Genomic DNA, 16,563 nt, shown 5'->3' with positions numbered 1-16,563 from the left:
TTATTGGTTTTAGCCATACCCTTACCTCTTTACATTATTTTTCCAGTGATTCCATTTGTAGAGTCTACTGAGAGTTAATTTGTGCTATTTCATATAATCTACATCACACCAATATAGTTCCATTTGTCCCATTTGCTGGGCTGTTGTTGCCATATCTATTCCACACATTTATGTTATAAATCTCACAATTCAGGGTTGTTAAGTTTGCTTGAAACAGTTGTAGTGTTTTACATAAAGTAAGAGAAGAAGAATTAAACTTTCTAGTCTATTTGCCTAAATATTTCCCATTTTCAAGGCTTTCATATCTGCTTATAAACCTGAGTTTTCACTTGGTGTTCCCTTCAGCCTGAAAAGCTTCCTTCAAGATGTGTTCTAGTTAAGGTTTTCTGAGAATGAAGTCTCTCTAGTCCTGTTAAATTTCATTCTGGGCATTGTGATGATATTTTGCATTGTCCCTAGATTCTGCTTTCTTCCTCTAAGTAAAGATGTAGTTATTAATTGTAGCAGGATGTTAGCATGGCTGAACTAAAACTCCAAACTCTTTATCTTACTGGTTTGGAAGCCACTGGAACTACTTATATCTTCATATTTTGAGTGGTTGTCTTCATCGGGAACCTTGGGGTTCCCCTACACGTGTGCTGCTCAGTCATCAACCAAGGATTTGTGCAGTTCATATTAGATTTCGTGCTCCTCCATATTTTGTCCCCTCCTTTCTGGGGTCATTTTGTGCTATTCTGGAAGCCTCAGGCTGTGCTATGACTCTTCATACCTGTAAGATTATAGCCTTCTGCTATTGTGTCCACCCAGCGCAGACAGAAGTCACCCTCAGGCAAAAATCCACACAAACACAAATTTTATACAATTAGAGTTTCTTTCATTTATGAGTTGACTGCTCTCCAGTTTCTGCCTGCTTCTGGTCACTGTGCTTGCAAATAATTGTTTTTATAATTTGTTCAGAGTTTATAGCTGTCATCCAAGGAATGGCTTATCCATAGGCTATTCCACTGTTACTGGAAGTCTCGAGGGTTAATCTTGCCCTTTTTGGGTGTGCCTTCTTAAGTCCAGTTTATCTAGATCTCTGAAAGTTCGGATAATGGCCAAAATAAAATCTTCACTGTGCAGTTTTTTCTAATCCTTTTATTCCTATTCAGCATTATGCTGCTCCCATGAACCAACCTCCCACTGCTGTTCTCTTCCTAACCTTGTCATTTCAGTTCTTTTACAATAAACAACCTTCTTATATTAATTATTGAATACACCTTATACCTTCTTGCCTCATTAAAATCTTCTTTATTATGGTTACACCATATTGTTTCCAGCCCTCTCCAAAGTAGCAGTTTTATTTTATATCATGAAAATTCAAGGTCAGAAAGTGGGATTGAATTCTCCTTATCACTCATTGGCACACAAAAAATATAATTTTCTCAGCATTTATTCAATTCCTAGTTAATTCAACTCTTTTTTTTCTCTCCACTTCAGCTACTGTGCACTGATGGAGAAGGATCACACAGATTTCAAGACTGATGCTGAAATAAATTTATGATCTCGACATATGACTGAACTTCAATACTTCCTAAGCTTTTACAACCAAAGCCATTTTTTTAAGAAAATAGACAGAACCCAGGAGGATAAGCACTTGGACAGTGAGAAATTTATTGGGTCAAGCAGAAAACCATGGGAGTGGTGAAATGCAATTGAACCAAGTACATGAGGGATGGGAATTCTGTCATGTTTGCTGATCTCTATCTCCTTGGCTCCTCCATTACCTTTCTGCTTCTCTCTATACTTTTTCAAACTTTTATCTTTCTTCAAACGTTTTCCCCTAAGTTGAGAAATTTTCTTCCAATATTTGTGGATTTGAATGTCACGTTTTTAATGCCAAATTAAGCATGAACTATTTTACGCTCTCTTTGAATTCTCAATTATATTACTGTTTCCATCACTCACAGAAAATAATGACATTATTGAATTCCAGGGAAAATAGGTATCATTGGATGATAAATACTCCAAATTCCTATCAAAATCTCTGCTCTGTCAAATATCTCCATCTGTTCACTCCATTTAGCTAATTGATTTTTACATAATGACAGATCTGTCCCTCTTCCTGTCTAAAGCTAATGTTGCCACTAGATTTCTAGATCTTTGTCTTACCACATTCCAGTGACCTCTTGCTAACTATTCTGTTTCCTACAGACTTATTCTCTACTCTTGTACTAACATCATCTCATGAATACACAAAGATTAATAAGCCTGATGGATCCTGGCAGGAATGAGAGGCACTCCACATAAGAAATTTGAGGATTCTTTTTTAATTAGAAGGCCATTCACAAATGTATGGCAGGTGTATGGAAAACCCAAGGGAAGGAGTAGGATCTTTTCTGCAGGTGAGAAAGCAGGACTAGAACCTGAGCCAGGGAGGCTCTATGAGACTTAGTCCTTGGGAATCATGTGATGATCAGTGAATGGGGCACAAGTAGCTTGTGGTACCCTACAAAGGAAGTGAGGGAATAAACATCTGTGTCCTTCTCTCTTGTTCTTACTCTACATGGAGCTCTCATTTGCCAAACTCAAATGAAAGCAAGAAAAATATCTGTGATATGGTTTACTCTCCTGGACAGAGGGTAGATCTTAAAAGCAAACAGGTGTCCATATACCCACTTAAAATTTTAGAGAAAATAAATCTTCCTTTTGTCTCACACTTCTTCACTTTAAGCTTATAGCTCCTTACCCCTGACCTGCCAAATGCTCTCAAGAAGGATTCTAGTCTTGCTACTTCTACTTTCTCATTTTGTCTCTCTATGTACCCCTCACCCCCTTAAATGTCACCATCAACACTAAACTCCACTGAAACTTTTCTTATGAAAGTTTTCACGGTCTCTCTGCTAATAACTTCTCTGGACCATTTCACACCAAATTGTACTGGGCTGTCCAACAATATTTGACAGTTTCTTACCATTTCTTCTAACCTGACACTCTCCCTTCTCTTGCCTTTTCCTTCTGCTTCCCATGAAGTATTCCCTCGTCTGGCCATGCCTACATTTTGGTTTTCCTTGGTGTCTGTCTTCCCTTTGACCTTGTACAGATTTCTTCCTATCTGATGTCTTAGGGACTGCAGGCCCTCCAGGGTTCTCCCCTATGCTCCAGCTGCACATATTAGGACTATTTAAGGGAGACTTCTGTTTGAATAATTTATAGTTTGACAAGCTCTGCTGGTTTGCTTCTTCCTTAAACATTCTTCTTCTACTCCTAGGGCCCCAGAGCAATAACACAGTTATCCACCCTGGGAATCTGAGTATGATTTTTTCTCTTCATTGCTTTACATATCTGAACATCATAAAAGCCTAAACAGTTCAGGTTGTTGCCTAAATATCTTCTGAAATCATCCAGTTACCACTAGCTTTGTTTTTGTATCTATCCTCTAGACAACAGCTTAATTATTGGAAGCACTTAACTTTTTCTCTTCTTCCCTACGTAACCCTTCTACAAAAGAAAAAGAAGAAATCCAATTTCTGAAAATATACAGTTGATTATGGTTTTTCCCCAATTAATGACTCCAGCATTTCTCATTATGTCTTAATACTCCAAACTCATTACTCTCAGGGTAATTTTTGGCTTCACTGAACATCTTTGAGTCCTTTGAAATCACATGCTTTTTCCTCTGCTCACACTATTTTATTTCATTTGAATTTTCTTCCTAAAACATTCATAGTACTAAGATATGCATGATAGTTTATAAATCATCAATATATGGGGTCTTTAAATTTTCAGGGAAAAGTCCATACTCCACATCATACTGAGAATGAGGTTGTCAACTCATGTGGAGAGATCTGATCAACCTGAAAAGCATATGCAGTGAAAAAGTAAAAGAATTGAGGACAGGATGCTGAATAACACCAAAAATTAAAGGTGAGTGATATCCTGAAAACCAAGGAAGGGAAGAATTTTGAAAGACAATAGCAATGTCATCACTTTCCAATTTTGCAGGCTTCAAATTATTATAAATACAATTCAAACCAATCTTTCTCTCTAGTTTTCAACTTAATTATGATTTTCCTAATTGTTAGAAAGTCAAAGGTATATTATTTCCAATAGGTGATGCAAATCAAATGTGATTCGTATAAAGTGTAGGTTATAGTTGAGCATTGTTCTGACTCTGGCAAGTCTGCCATTCTATCATTGCAATATTGGGTTGCCCAGATGGGACTAGCTCTATAATGACTTATTGATTAAACTCTATAGCATCCTCAATATAATATGCTCATACTTAGAGTTAGTGACAATATTTTTTCCCTTGATATATTTTATAGAAAATGTAGTCAAATATAATTGCCCATACAAATGAAGTAGTATATAGGTTATAAAGAAAAAAGATAGGAAGTGTCAAGTTGATGTATAATAGTTCTGATCCATTAACAAGAAATACAATTTAAATCATACAAATAAAGAAACATTTGACCAAGCTATTAAATACCTCTGAGTTCTAAAAACAGATAAAGAAATTAATAAAAGAAGCCAAAGGAATTAATTCTCTTTATAAATTATACAAGGAAATATATCCACATCCTGTGCTTATATTCCCTTTAATCTTGCTGTCTAAATGGCCTCAGGTTCTAACTATTTATATCAAATGAAACATGATGATGCAATTACCAAAAAGGTGTCCAATACTGATGGTGAAATCAATATCTACTTCAACCTTGTTTTAATTGCTAAACAGAACAAATAGGAGACAAAATCATTAACATCAACTGTTATGTGAATTTTGTTTCTGTTGAGTTCTTATTATGAACTCAATACTTTACAGTACATCCTGTTTATTTGATCTCTCCAAATTTTTTTTATCGAAGTCTAGTTGATTTACAATGTTGTGTTAATTTCTGGTTTACAGCATAGTGATTCATTTATACACATAATATGTGTATATTTACATATTCTTTTTCATTTTTTCCACTACAAGGTATTGAATATAGTTCCCTGTGCTATACAGTAGAATCTTGTTGTTTATTTATTTTGTGTGTAGTGGTTAGTATCTACAAATACCGAACTTCCAATTTATCCTCCCACCCTCCCCTTTCCCCCCAGGTAACCAGAAGTTTGTCATCTGTGTCTCTGAGTTTGTTTCTGTTTTATGAACATTTGTGTCCTTTTTTTTTTTTTTTTTTGATTCCACGTAAAAGTTATATCATGTGGTATTTTTCTTTCTCTTTCCAGGTTACTTCACTTAGTATGACCATCTCTAGGTCCATCCATGTTGCTGCAAATGGCATAATTTTATTATATTTAATGGCTGAGTAGAATTCCATTGTATATGTATAAATATCACATCTTCTTTATCCAGTTATTTGTCAATGGACATTTAGATGTCTTCCATGTCTTTGAATCCTCCAGATTAATACTCATATTATTACTTCATTAAAAGAATTAAAGAATCAAGTTGACTTTTTGTTAATGTACTCAATTGATCTGTAGCTGACTTTAACAAACTTTCAGAACATTAGAGACAGCTGCCTGTATAGCCTTGCTGAACTATGTTGTCCTCCAGGAATGCTTAGTGTAGCTGGGAATTGGCTGCTCTGGACACTGAATCACAGCATCTGTGGCCCTCGGAGCTCAGTACAAGAGTGACTGCGATGTGGCCTGTGAAAGCTGAAAACTAATTGTCCATTATCTGCCCTCTAGTCCTTTTCACTTCACAAGCACTTAAATATATGTACTTAAATCTGCTTTCTAATTACAAGTTCCCATAACAGAGTGTCCTAGCCACAAAACGGCATTATTATTCTGACTTTCAACACACTTAAGCATTTTTATTTTGCTGAGTTTTCTTTCTTCTCTGTTTACCTTCTTGTGCAAACATGTTTAATGGCTAATTACCATTTTTGCTTTTTTATCTTAATTGCTACACATTTAGGGTCATGTATCATTAAAGCTTTAGCAGATAAGACATTTACTCAAATAATATTTCTATTCTGCTTGTGCACACCTAGCTTTATTAAAATAACATTCTTATTAGTTCAAGCACTTATTTTCTTGAGAACCAAACAATAATTTACATCAAAGCCCTGTCTTCTTTGTATTAGCTATTGGAAACCTTTATATTTTAGAAGAAAAGGGTAACAAATTATTTCTTACCACCAAAATGTGATATAAATAGAAAAACTATTGCTTTAACAATGATATATGCAACATTACCTCCTAGATTCTTTCATTTAATAAAATTCAGTATGCAGATGGTTCATTGTAAGAATTATAAAATTATCAATAGTTTAATTTCTAGTAAATATACAGTTAAAAATTTGGATTTATCAATCAGACTTTTCTACCAAGAACCATATTAGCTTAATATAACTCCATGTGTAATAGGGAATTTGAGGATTGTGGTCATCTTCATCTACTAAGGAAACTCCAAATTCTGAGATAGACTTTGCCTCTTTCAGTGCTTCACATGTTAAGTCTGACAAGAGCAACATTTTCATTATACGTAGTCAACTTCACATCTTGCCTCTACTTCCATTATATTTCATGGACATTATTTTTAGAATTTGAAATTGCTAATTGGACAAGGGCTCCCTTACTCTGTAGGAATGGTTATATTTTTAAACAAATAATAATGAACTAGTATTTGTAAAATATTTCCACATGCACAATTGCATTTATTTCTGGAGGAAAGATGAATATGTGTACTTAATTTCAGATATCTGTGTGTCTGTGTGTGTGTAACAATTTTCCTTTTATATATGAAATATTTCATATATAAAAGGAAAATTTACACATTGAGGTATGATTTATTCCCATTTATTTCACACATGGAAACATTAAAAAAAAAACCCTACTTGTACATTTTGCACAGCAAGATAAATTGATTATCACTGAATTTTAGGGGAAAATGTTGGGCACAGACAGCAGATCATGGGGTTTCTCATCCTCTATCACTCATTAAGTGGGCCAGTTCCTCATGATGAATCTTCATGATAAATAGATAGATAGATAGATAGATAGATAGATAGATAGATAGATATAGCAAAACAGATATAGATTGATATAACTCCCATTGGTCCTGTTTCTCTGGAGAACACTGAATAACACAATTTTTCAATTCTGTGGCTTAGGAAAAGATACTGAAGTTCAAGGAAGTATACAAAAATTGACTTTCTACATACCAGTTTGCACAATTTATCAAAGCATGTATTTTATAAGGCAAAATATACATTTATTTAGCTTTTGAAAAAAATTGTAATTCCTTAGCTGAAGCTAAAAAAGCATCATCAAGGTTGAAACCAACTAGAAAGTATCTGTTACTGGCTTACTATATGTTAAGCAAAATATAACTACATTCAAAAATTAAATGAGTGATTAGTTTAGAAAGAAAAAAAAAGAGAAAACCTTGACAATTTCATGAGAAACTGAATGATAGGAAGAAATATATCAACTATAACACGATAGGCTTGTTATCCCTTACCTACTTTGTATTTTACCATTTGGTTGTATCAATGGCCTTTCTAAGAGAAAAATAAGAAACTTGACTGTTTTAGTAGATGTATAAACAAAGCTCAGTTCACTCTGGCTTCTGCCTAAGGGATAATTGGTTGGTCACTTTACAGGCTGACTCTAAGAAAATGGAGGACCAATAATCTTGTTGAGAGACTGAAATGAGATCAGACAAGAGACAGAAATGCTTTTTAAAGTTAATTATGTTTGCTTTTTTCCTTCTCCCTCGGTGTCCATTGCCTTTCACTGGAACCATGCGTTGGCAGAAATAATTACCAGCTTGGTCAATGCAGGTGGCTCCCTTCCTGCAGGGATGTGAAGCCTATTCATCTACATCTATTTCATATCCTGTCCCTTTGAAAACTAATTAAATGATTTAAAGCTTTAATAAGATAAGCAGGTGTCCAGTTATAATTCTTAAATTGGCCCAAATATTTCAATCCATTTAGGGTGATAGCTGAGATTAAACTCATCAGATAAGAATGCCACATATATTAATATGTGAATATTAATATCAGAATCCACTGATTTCACCTTACTACAAACTGTAGCAACTTCTCTTGGAATTACTGAATGCAGACAAATCTCTGAGCTGGTAGGCAAAGACTGCTTAGATGTGAACTAATTTGTCTTCTGATTCGGAGTCTAGAGGTGAAATAGATATTTTAGGTTATTGGGATGAAAACTGAATGTTAGGCTGAGGGAAATTTAAAGGAAATACTAGTGAATCAACGACATTCTGATGTAAGTCCCCCAGGGCTAAATGTTCTTTTCGTGGCACAGTTGTCAAATGGTGCTTGGCAATAGAGCCAGGGGGATAGACGCGTTTAAACTGATCCCTGAGTTCTGTAGATGTAGTGCTCTGAAGGCAAGGTGATGAATCACATTTCTTCCTATTAATTTCAAAAGCAAGCCTATATGGAAAGCAAGGAAAACAGAAATGCCTGCTAAATAGTCTTAACATTTCCTTTTAACTAGTTCTGCAGTGCAGATGTTCCATTAATGCTCCACCAAGAATTTATGTCCCTAAAATCGACTTTTCACATTATATCACTTGGATTGTTTGTTAATTTGCAAAGAGTTTAAAAAAAAATAGAGCTTAAACTGACACTGAATTGATTATTAAGGCTTATGACAACTAGATTTTTGACAATTTTTAACAAGAATATAATACTGACATTGACACATAACACATTGTATTTAAAATTAGATGAATAGAAATCTTCCTAGTATTATTAAAAGTTATTTTTAATCCAATAAGGTGAAATGAATTGGGCTGGAGAAAAATTAATGTAATATATGCATAAATGGGAAAAAGCATATGCAACTAAGTAGAAAATCTATTTATATTACTATTATCCCTGCAAAATAAAATATTTAGTGAAAAATACGACATTAGAATGTCAAGTTAAACTGAAGAAAAAGTGAAAATTAAAACTGAATTTAATTTTATTAATTAATAAGTAATAAATTTAGAATTAATAATAAATGAAAACTTTGTTTATACTTCAAAAATATTTATTTTGTAATTTGTCTTATGGATCAACTTTGTGAGAAAAAGGCACATTGAAAACCTTGTAGTTGGGGAGATACCAAAATTCATTTCTCCTGAAGACTTGATTTTTGCTGTCATACAATTAAAAATGATTTTGAGTTTTTGTTCATGGTAAATAGTACACTAAGCTTTTATAAGTGGCCATATATTTTGTGAAGATTATTAAAAAGGTTAACCACATAAAAACAGTCTCAGATTTAATAGGAAAAAAGCAGCTGTTAGATTCATGGTTTTCAAAGCAAATTTGACTTTTTCAATACCTAAAGGTTAGGCAGTACTTTTATCTTTCGATCATTCACCCACGAGTAGAAATAGGCGTAGCTTTTGGGAGTTGTATACTGGGCAACGTTTTGATTGTAAGGATGGCAGTTTGATAGTACTTGCTTGCATATGAGGGAAGTATTGAGAGTTTCGTTACTTTTTCCAATCTCAGAAAACAAAGGTCAGTCTATTATTAGAACTTCCTCCTAAAGTAAAACACACACACACACAAATATTTACATATTTTAAAACATGAGCAGCTCTTTATCAAAATAAGGAATATACTATATTAAGGGTCACTGTAGGAGTTACTATGGTAACAGAATGGATGTGGTGTAAAAAAGAAATATTGCAAGTTTTAAACATAAGTATAATGTACTTAGGGTAATAAATCTAAAAAAACTGGTTCATTTACAAAAGCAAAATATTCATTCAACACCAAATATATCTATCTCCATTATGCTATGAAAATACAGTAAAATAGTCCAAGTAGGTATTTTATATATATAGTGACAGAAGACTGTATAAAGAAGTTGTGGTGTATTTATTCAATGGAATACTACTCAGCCTTAAAAAATAATGAAATAATGCCATTTGCAGCAACATGAGTGGAACTGAAGATTGTAATTCTAAGTGAAGTAAGCCAGAAAGAGAAAGAAGAATATTGTGCGATATCACTTGTATGTAGAATCTAAAAAGAAAAAAAAAAGACAAATGAATTTATTTATAAAACAGAAACTGACTCACAGACAATGAAAACAGACTTTTGGTTACCAGGGTGGAAAATGGGGTAGGAAGGGGTAAATTGGGAGTTCAAGATTTGCAGATACTAACTAATATAACTGAAAACTGATACGAACAAGTTTATATTATATAGCATAGGTAACTATATTCAGTATCTTGTAGTAACTTCTGTTGAAAAAGAATAGCAAAATGAATATATGTATGTTCCTATATGACTGAAGCATTATGCTGTACACCAGAAATTGACACAACATTGTAAACTGATGATACTTCAATAAATATATATTTAAAGAAAATTAAAAGTATAGTTTACTATTAAGAGTATTTTTGTGGAAATAAAATATATTACATGTGTAATGAAATAGAGTCTGTCTCTACAAATCTCTTGCAAAACCATAGTGAAGGAAAATCTGAAAGAAAAATAAAGTCATATGCAAAACCAATTTAAGTATGCCATCATTCAAAGGATGTACAGGGAGAGGGGAGAAATGGATAGAAGCAACATCAGATAATTGAGAATTATGCTACAGTTTATGAGACATGAATTTAGGAGCCTAAAATACATATATGTGAATGAAAGATCTAGTCTATTCTGGTTTCATTACCACAAAATTTCATAACATCAAGAATAGAAAGAAAATGTTTAATGTTTCTAAAGGAAAAACAAAATCATTTGAAGCAATAAAAATAATAAAAATGTCCCCCCTACTCAAACATTCTCATGAAATTACTTTAAGGTATCCTCCTGATAAACCAGGGTGATATTTGAAGCAATAAAAATAATAAAAATGTCCCCCCTACTCAAACATTCTCATGAAATTACTTTAAGGTATCCTCCTGATAAACCAGGGTGATAAGGAAAAAAAGAGAAGTAGTATATGAAACCATTTCTTTAATTCAGGAATTCATTAAATATCACATGATAATTAATAATATAATGGTTGGGAAACATCACTGTCTAAATGAGAACATGAAATCAGCGAATGCTGAAGAAATTCTTTTTTCAAAGATAGTTTTGTGTATTCATTCCTCATATAAAGTGGATGTGCAGCTATATTTGTAAAACTTACAGAGAAATTAACTTCTTTAAATACGAAGGAAGAAGTCAATGAAAAATTTGAGCATACATTTAAAAATGTACAAAGAAGGTGATGATCTGAATAAACTTAAGTTGACCTATTTGAAGAATTTATTCAATGTGAAATAAAATAAAGTATTTGATCTCAATGCTAGAAATATCGTCCCTCAGGTGGACTTGGATTATCATGTGTGGAACGTCAGAAAAGAAATGCTGCTGTGGCGTCACTTCTCCAAGGAAGAGTGTTTACATATTCATAATAAAGTGAATGCTAGTGACTTGTTTTCAGTTTTTCAACTTAACTCTTAATCAAGCTTAGGTGGCTTAATTATACTTACATTAATGTGTTGAAATAATGACAATGTAAACACAATTTTGGAGGTGAAAAGGGCTAATTTGAAAAGAGAAGAATAAGGCACCATATCCTTACTTGAATAAAAGTTAGGTATCTGAATTTGATTAAAATATGGAAGCTTAAAGGTATTACTTAGAACTAAAAATACTATTAAGAGAAAGTTGGAGAGGAAAGGTGAATCAGGGAATGAATTAAAAGAAGATTCATCTTTATAATAAAGAGTCAATAAAATCTGTAATTAAATTACAAAACAAAAGAACAAATAAAATATTTGTATGAGCAAAGAAAGGCAATAACAGAAGAAATAAAATAAGGAACTATGTAAAAATGTTAATTTCTTTAGCAAAGCTGAAGGGAAAGATTGTGCTGAGAATCCACCGATTTTATTGGAAGTTGTTTTGATTTCATTTAACACGTTCAATACTCAATTTGGGTTTTTGTTTGTTTGATTTTTAAATATTGTAACAGTTTTAACAACATTTTGTGAAAATATCTCATCTCTTATGAGGTGCTTGAACTGAAAGGAATGAGTATACAAGATTAGGCTGCAGTTCGTAAAAATGACTAGTTTTGTGACTATCATTAGGTAAACTAGATCTGTGGTTCTTAACTTTATAATCAAATAAGTTACCTTTAAACTTCAGCTTTCTATTGTGCTATATTAAAAGCTTTCTGTGATATATTTACTCATGATTTATATAACATTCTATGAAGTATTCAATTATGTAAAGCAGATTTTATAGTTAATTCAAATAAACCCATTTCACTATATTTTAGTTAATTTATAATCAGTGCCTCTTATGTAATAAGATATTTGAATAAGATAATAATAAGATAATAGTGGTTTTCTACAAAATCTAAGAATCATATAACAACAGAAATATGGATTTAGCAAGAGAGAAATAAATAAATGTAAAGAACTCTTTTAGGAAAAATTAACAGCTGATGAATTATAAAATAGCCTTATAAATTTCTTGCAAAATAAAAAAAGCCACTGAACTGTTGGAGAGCCTGAAGGCGACATTTTTATTCCACTCAGTTATGACTACAATAGCTTAGATGCCAAAACAGAGCATGATTTCCATTTTATGAGGGAAAAAAAGAGATGGATTGCTTTCTTTAACTGTGAAAAACATTTTACTGAGTTTCTGGGCATCTCTGTCTTGCTATTATTTTAGATACAAGGGATTTTCAGGATAAAAAAGCTTGAAGTTCTCCAAAATTACCTATTTTTATGTGTGGTTTATGTATCTATCTCCAGATCAAACCAGCTGGGTCACAGTTTGCCACTGTTTACTGTCGCCTCTTCTCACTTCTGTGAGCCCTACAGCAACCTGGTTAGGCAGATGCTGTTCTTGCCTTCAGAGATGAGAGGGCTGGGTGAGTAGAGGTTACACAACTTGCTCAGCCCCCTCCTCTGGTAAGTGATGAGCTGTAATTTAACACCAGGCAACCTGCTGTCAGATTTATCTGCTCTTCATACTGCATTCATTTTAATGGGATCTCTCAATTCACAGACTCACCCCATCTACTTCTGGTTATTCATGCCTGTAGAATAATACATTTGATTACCAAATGGCATGTGATGTTCCCCTATCTCCTGTTCTTGATCTCTCTGTCCAAACGATCCCTGTTGTAGTGTCTCCTGCTAAGGATTTTGGGTCCCTAAAGTCTCAGTGAAGGAGCCTTATCAAGGGTCACATCAAAAACTGAGGCAGGACTTCTAAAGCAAACCAGCCCTGGTTTCCTATAATCACACCAAACAGTTAATCCATTTTGCCATCGACTCACTCATCTGTGCACACTAGCCAGGTCTGTCCTGGGGAAGATTTGAGAACAAGTGAAGAACAATACAGGAACTCAGTCTTAAAGTCAAAGGGTGAGGAAAAAAATGTAGTGGGTTTATAACATGAATTCAAGAATAAGCTTGAAAACGTTATATCTTAAAGATTTTTGTTGGTCTACTAACTCGAGCCTAATTATTCTAGCAGGCAGTACAGAGGAGAAGCATTGTAGTGTTCATTACATAATGAGGCATTATTGACTCAAGAGAAGGAATTTTTTTTAATTGAAGTATGATCAGTTACAATGTGTCAATTTCTGGTGTACAGCATACTGTCCCAGTCATGCACATATACATATATTCATTTTCATAGTCTTTTTCATTAAAGGCTATTACAAGATATTGAATATAGTTCTCTGTTTTATACAGAAAGAATTTGTTTTTTATCTATTTGTATGTATAATGGTTAAGATTTGCAAGTCTCAAACTAAAGCCAGAAAGAAATGTCACTAGAAGGTCCTCTTAGAAAGGATGTGGGTAACTTTTCTGAGACACTCTTGCAGATGACACAAGATAAATTTCATATGGCTGTTTCTTAAACTTTCCATCAATATAATCTGTTTTATGCACATCAAAATTCAAAACAGTAAAAACAATTCTATAGGAATTTAGTACGTTTTCTTCTTAACTACATTTAGAAATGTGTTATGGAATATTGATGCACAGGTATATTTAGATCTTTATATGGCAATTTTTTCCTCCAGTCTAACTTTTGATAAATACAGACAGGAAATATGTTTTAGATTATACTGAGTAGTATATACTAGGGCAGGTGGTATGTTTCTTTCACTCCAAAATAAAAAGCCCATGCTTCAGCAAAGAATGGAGTTCACACAAGTATTCAGGAAAGGGTGATGCACCTTTTTAGACATTGAGGAGCCTGTTGTCAAAGCAAAAGTTTCGCTAAAGTTAAACAAGCAAGACAGACTTCATCTGAGGTTATTGTAAAAGAGAAGAGAGGCCAGAACTAGGTCTGAGTTGACTCCACTGTAACAACGGGTGAGATTTTCAAAGCTAGGGCCGGTGATCATAGGTTATATGTTTGCTAAAGAAACAGAAACCTTCCCAGTCTTCAAGTTGTGAGGTGGTGTTGGATCAAGGTGACTGCCAAAGCTAGACTCCTACCCCCTCCACAGAAACTGCGAGGTGGGGTGACTGCATTACAAGGGGCTGGTTCTCAGGTCCTTGCGATAGACAGCCTGCTGTTGTAGAATTGGCAAGAGGCTTTTAAAAAGATGCCTTCAAAGGGACAAGGGAAGAATTTACACTTAGAAGTTTGTCTGAAGTTAATGCCCCAAGAAAATGGAGGAGAGGGACCTCTGTGTTTAGGTCACTTAGATTCTGTAAAGAAACAGAGTGAGAAGAGAGGCAGGAAGGCAGGTGAAGCTCGTCTAAACTTCAGTCAAATTGAGGCAAACCTCAAGGCTGTCTTCTTGGTCTTATTAAATTCTTGTGACTGATAAGACACTTGGTGAAGTTTCCTACAGTCCTGTGGTTCCCAAAGAGTGGGAGGAAATGATAAAATATCAATATATAGTCTTTCCTTCCTTTATTGAAATATATATAGTCAGTTACAATGTGTCAATTTCTGGTGTGCAGCAACATGTGCCAGTTATGCATGTATTTATATACATATACTCATTTTCATATTCTTTTTCATTAAAGGTTATTACAAGATGTTGAATATAGTTCCCTGTACTAGACAGAAGAAACTTACTTTTTATATATAGTAGTTACCATTTGTAAATCTTAAACTCCCAAATTTATCCCTTCCCATCCTCTTTTCCTGGTAACCATAATATTGTTTAAAATATCATTATATATTCTTAATATGATTCTCTTCTCACTCTCTGGTGAAGTTTGAATAACACAGGTCTTCTCTCCACCCTAAGTGAATACATCACCCCATCCTCCCCTAGGTCATTGTCCCTAAATATGCCTCTGAGTTGTCAGATCCCAGCTTCCTCTAATCAAACTGAATGCTTCTGGCTGCAAACATATTTCTAAAAGGAAAGTTTCATGAAATATCCTACAATTTCAGCTTTCAACTGATTCCCCACCTCTCATGCATATTTTGAAACTTATCTATTAAATAGTTTTAACTGATGACAACAGGGAATTTATACTCTCAGACATCAGGAGGGTCTGACAAGAAACCTACAAGTAAGGCATTTCGTTGTTTTATTTTTTTCCAAATTTGACACTTTAATCTTTAAATTATGCAAATCTTGAATTTTACACCATGTTTTATCCTTCTTAAGGTACAGTGCATTAATATCACGATAGGTATAAATTTCTATGGCAACTTGACAGTCCAAGGTGTAGCTTCAGTTATACTTGTGACACTGAGTTCTGAATGCTGCTCATTAAGCCTTCCATACGTTCCCCAGGGTACAGAGCTCTAACCCGAGAGGTACAGACTTAGAGGATAAAGTGAAAAGCCCCCAGAAATATGAAAATCTGTGGTTGGCTTCCCTCCTGGTGGTATGTCTCCAGTCCTTTTCTCATGCATCCTCTGCTCCAAGCATTAACAACTTTTTAAATGCCTGCAGTGTGCCTGGTTCTTTTCAAAACCTTGATCAAAAGTCATCTCAGGAAGCCTGTTCTTTTCAGGTAATGGCAGTTACTTCCACCTTTATAGCATGTACACCTTCCTCTGCAGGATTGCTTGTGTATCTGTCTTTTACTTAAAAAATGTAGGCTTTTGAAAAGAAAAAAAAAAAAAAAGGAAGTATCCATTCTGTCATCTCTGGCACAGATTGGTGCTTAAAAAATAATTGTTAAATGAATAAAAAATTAACAGTGACTGAATACACATAAATGGTGATGGTATTTTATCTCTAAAGGACACATCATCATTTCCGATCCTGTGTATGACAAATCGTCAACAAAACACTAAAATTCCAAGTGATGTAATGAATAATTTAAAGACTGTCAGAAAGGGGACTTGTGATAGACTCTTTTCCATTTCTGATTGTGTTCCGCGTGATTTGACAACAATAGCCACATTTAAGGTGTGCATGCCTATGATTTTAGAGCTTTCATTGCCAAAATGTAGATGGAATTTAAACGAGATTTCTAATTTGATTCAGTGAGCTGGAGTAAAGTCTCTTCCTGTTTGACAAATAAATTATTAAGTATAACCAGCTTGAATGCATTCAATAACCTAGTAGGCATGCATCCTTTTAGTTTTTGAATTCATAGAATACAAATAGTCAAGCATTCTATATCATATTTTA

The 16,563-nt window shown here is 33.8% G+C and overlaps 1 protein-coding gene across 1 annotated transcript in view; it reads right to left on the bottom strand.

The window, feature by feature from the left end:
• The window catches only part of EYS (eyes shut homolog), a 1,174,088-nt gene that overhangs the window by 855,114 nt on the left and 302,411 nt on the right, over positions 1-16,563 (bottom strand). The window contains 1 exon segment of the mRNA XM_006211933.3: positions 7,729-7,851. Coding sequence (XP_006211995.2) covers positions 7,729-7,851 — 123 coding nt within the window.

Source organism: Vicugna pacos, chromosome 8, assembly GCF_048564905.1.
Source record: "Vicugna pacos chromosome 8, VicPac4, whole genome shotgun sequence".
Taxonomy (NCBI): Eukaryota; Metazoa; Chordata; class Mammalia; order Artiodactyla; family Camelidae; genus Vicugna; species Vicugna pacos.
This window is presented reverse-complemented; position numbering and strand designations above follow the sequence as displayed.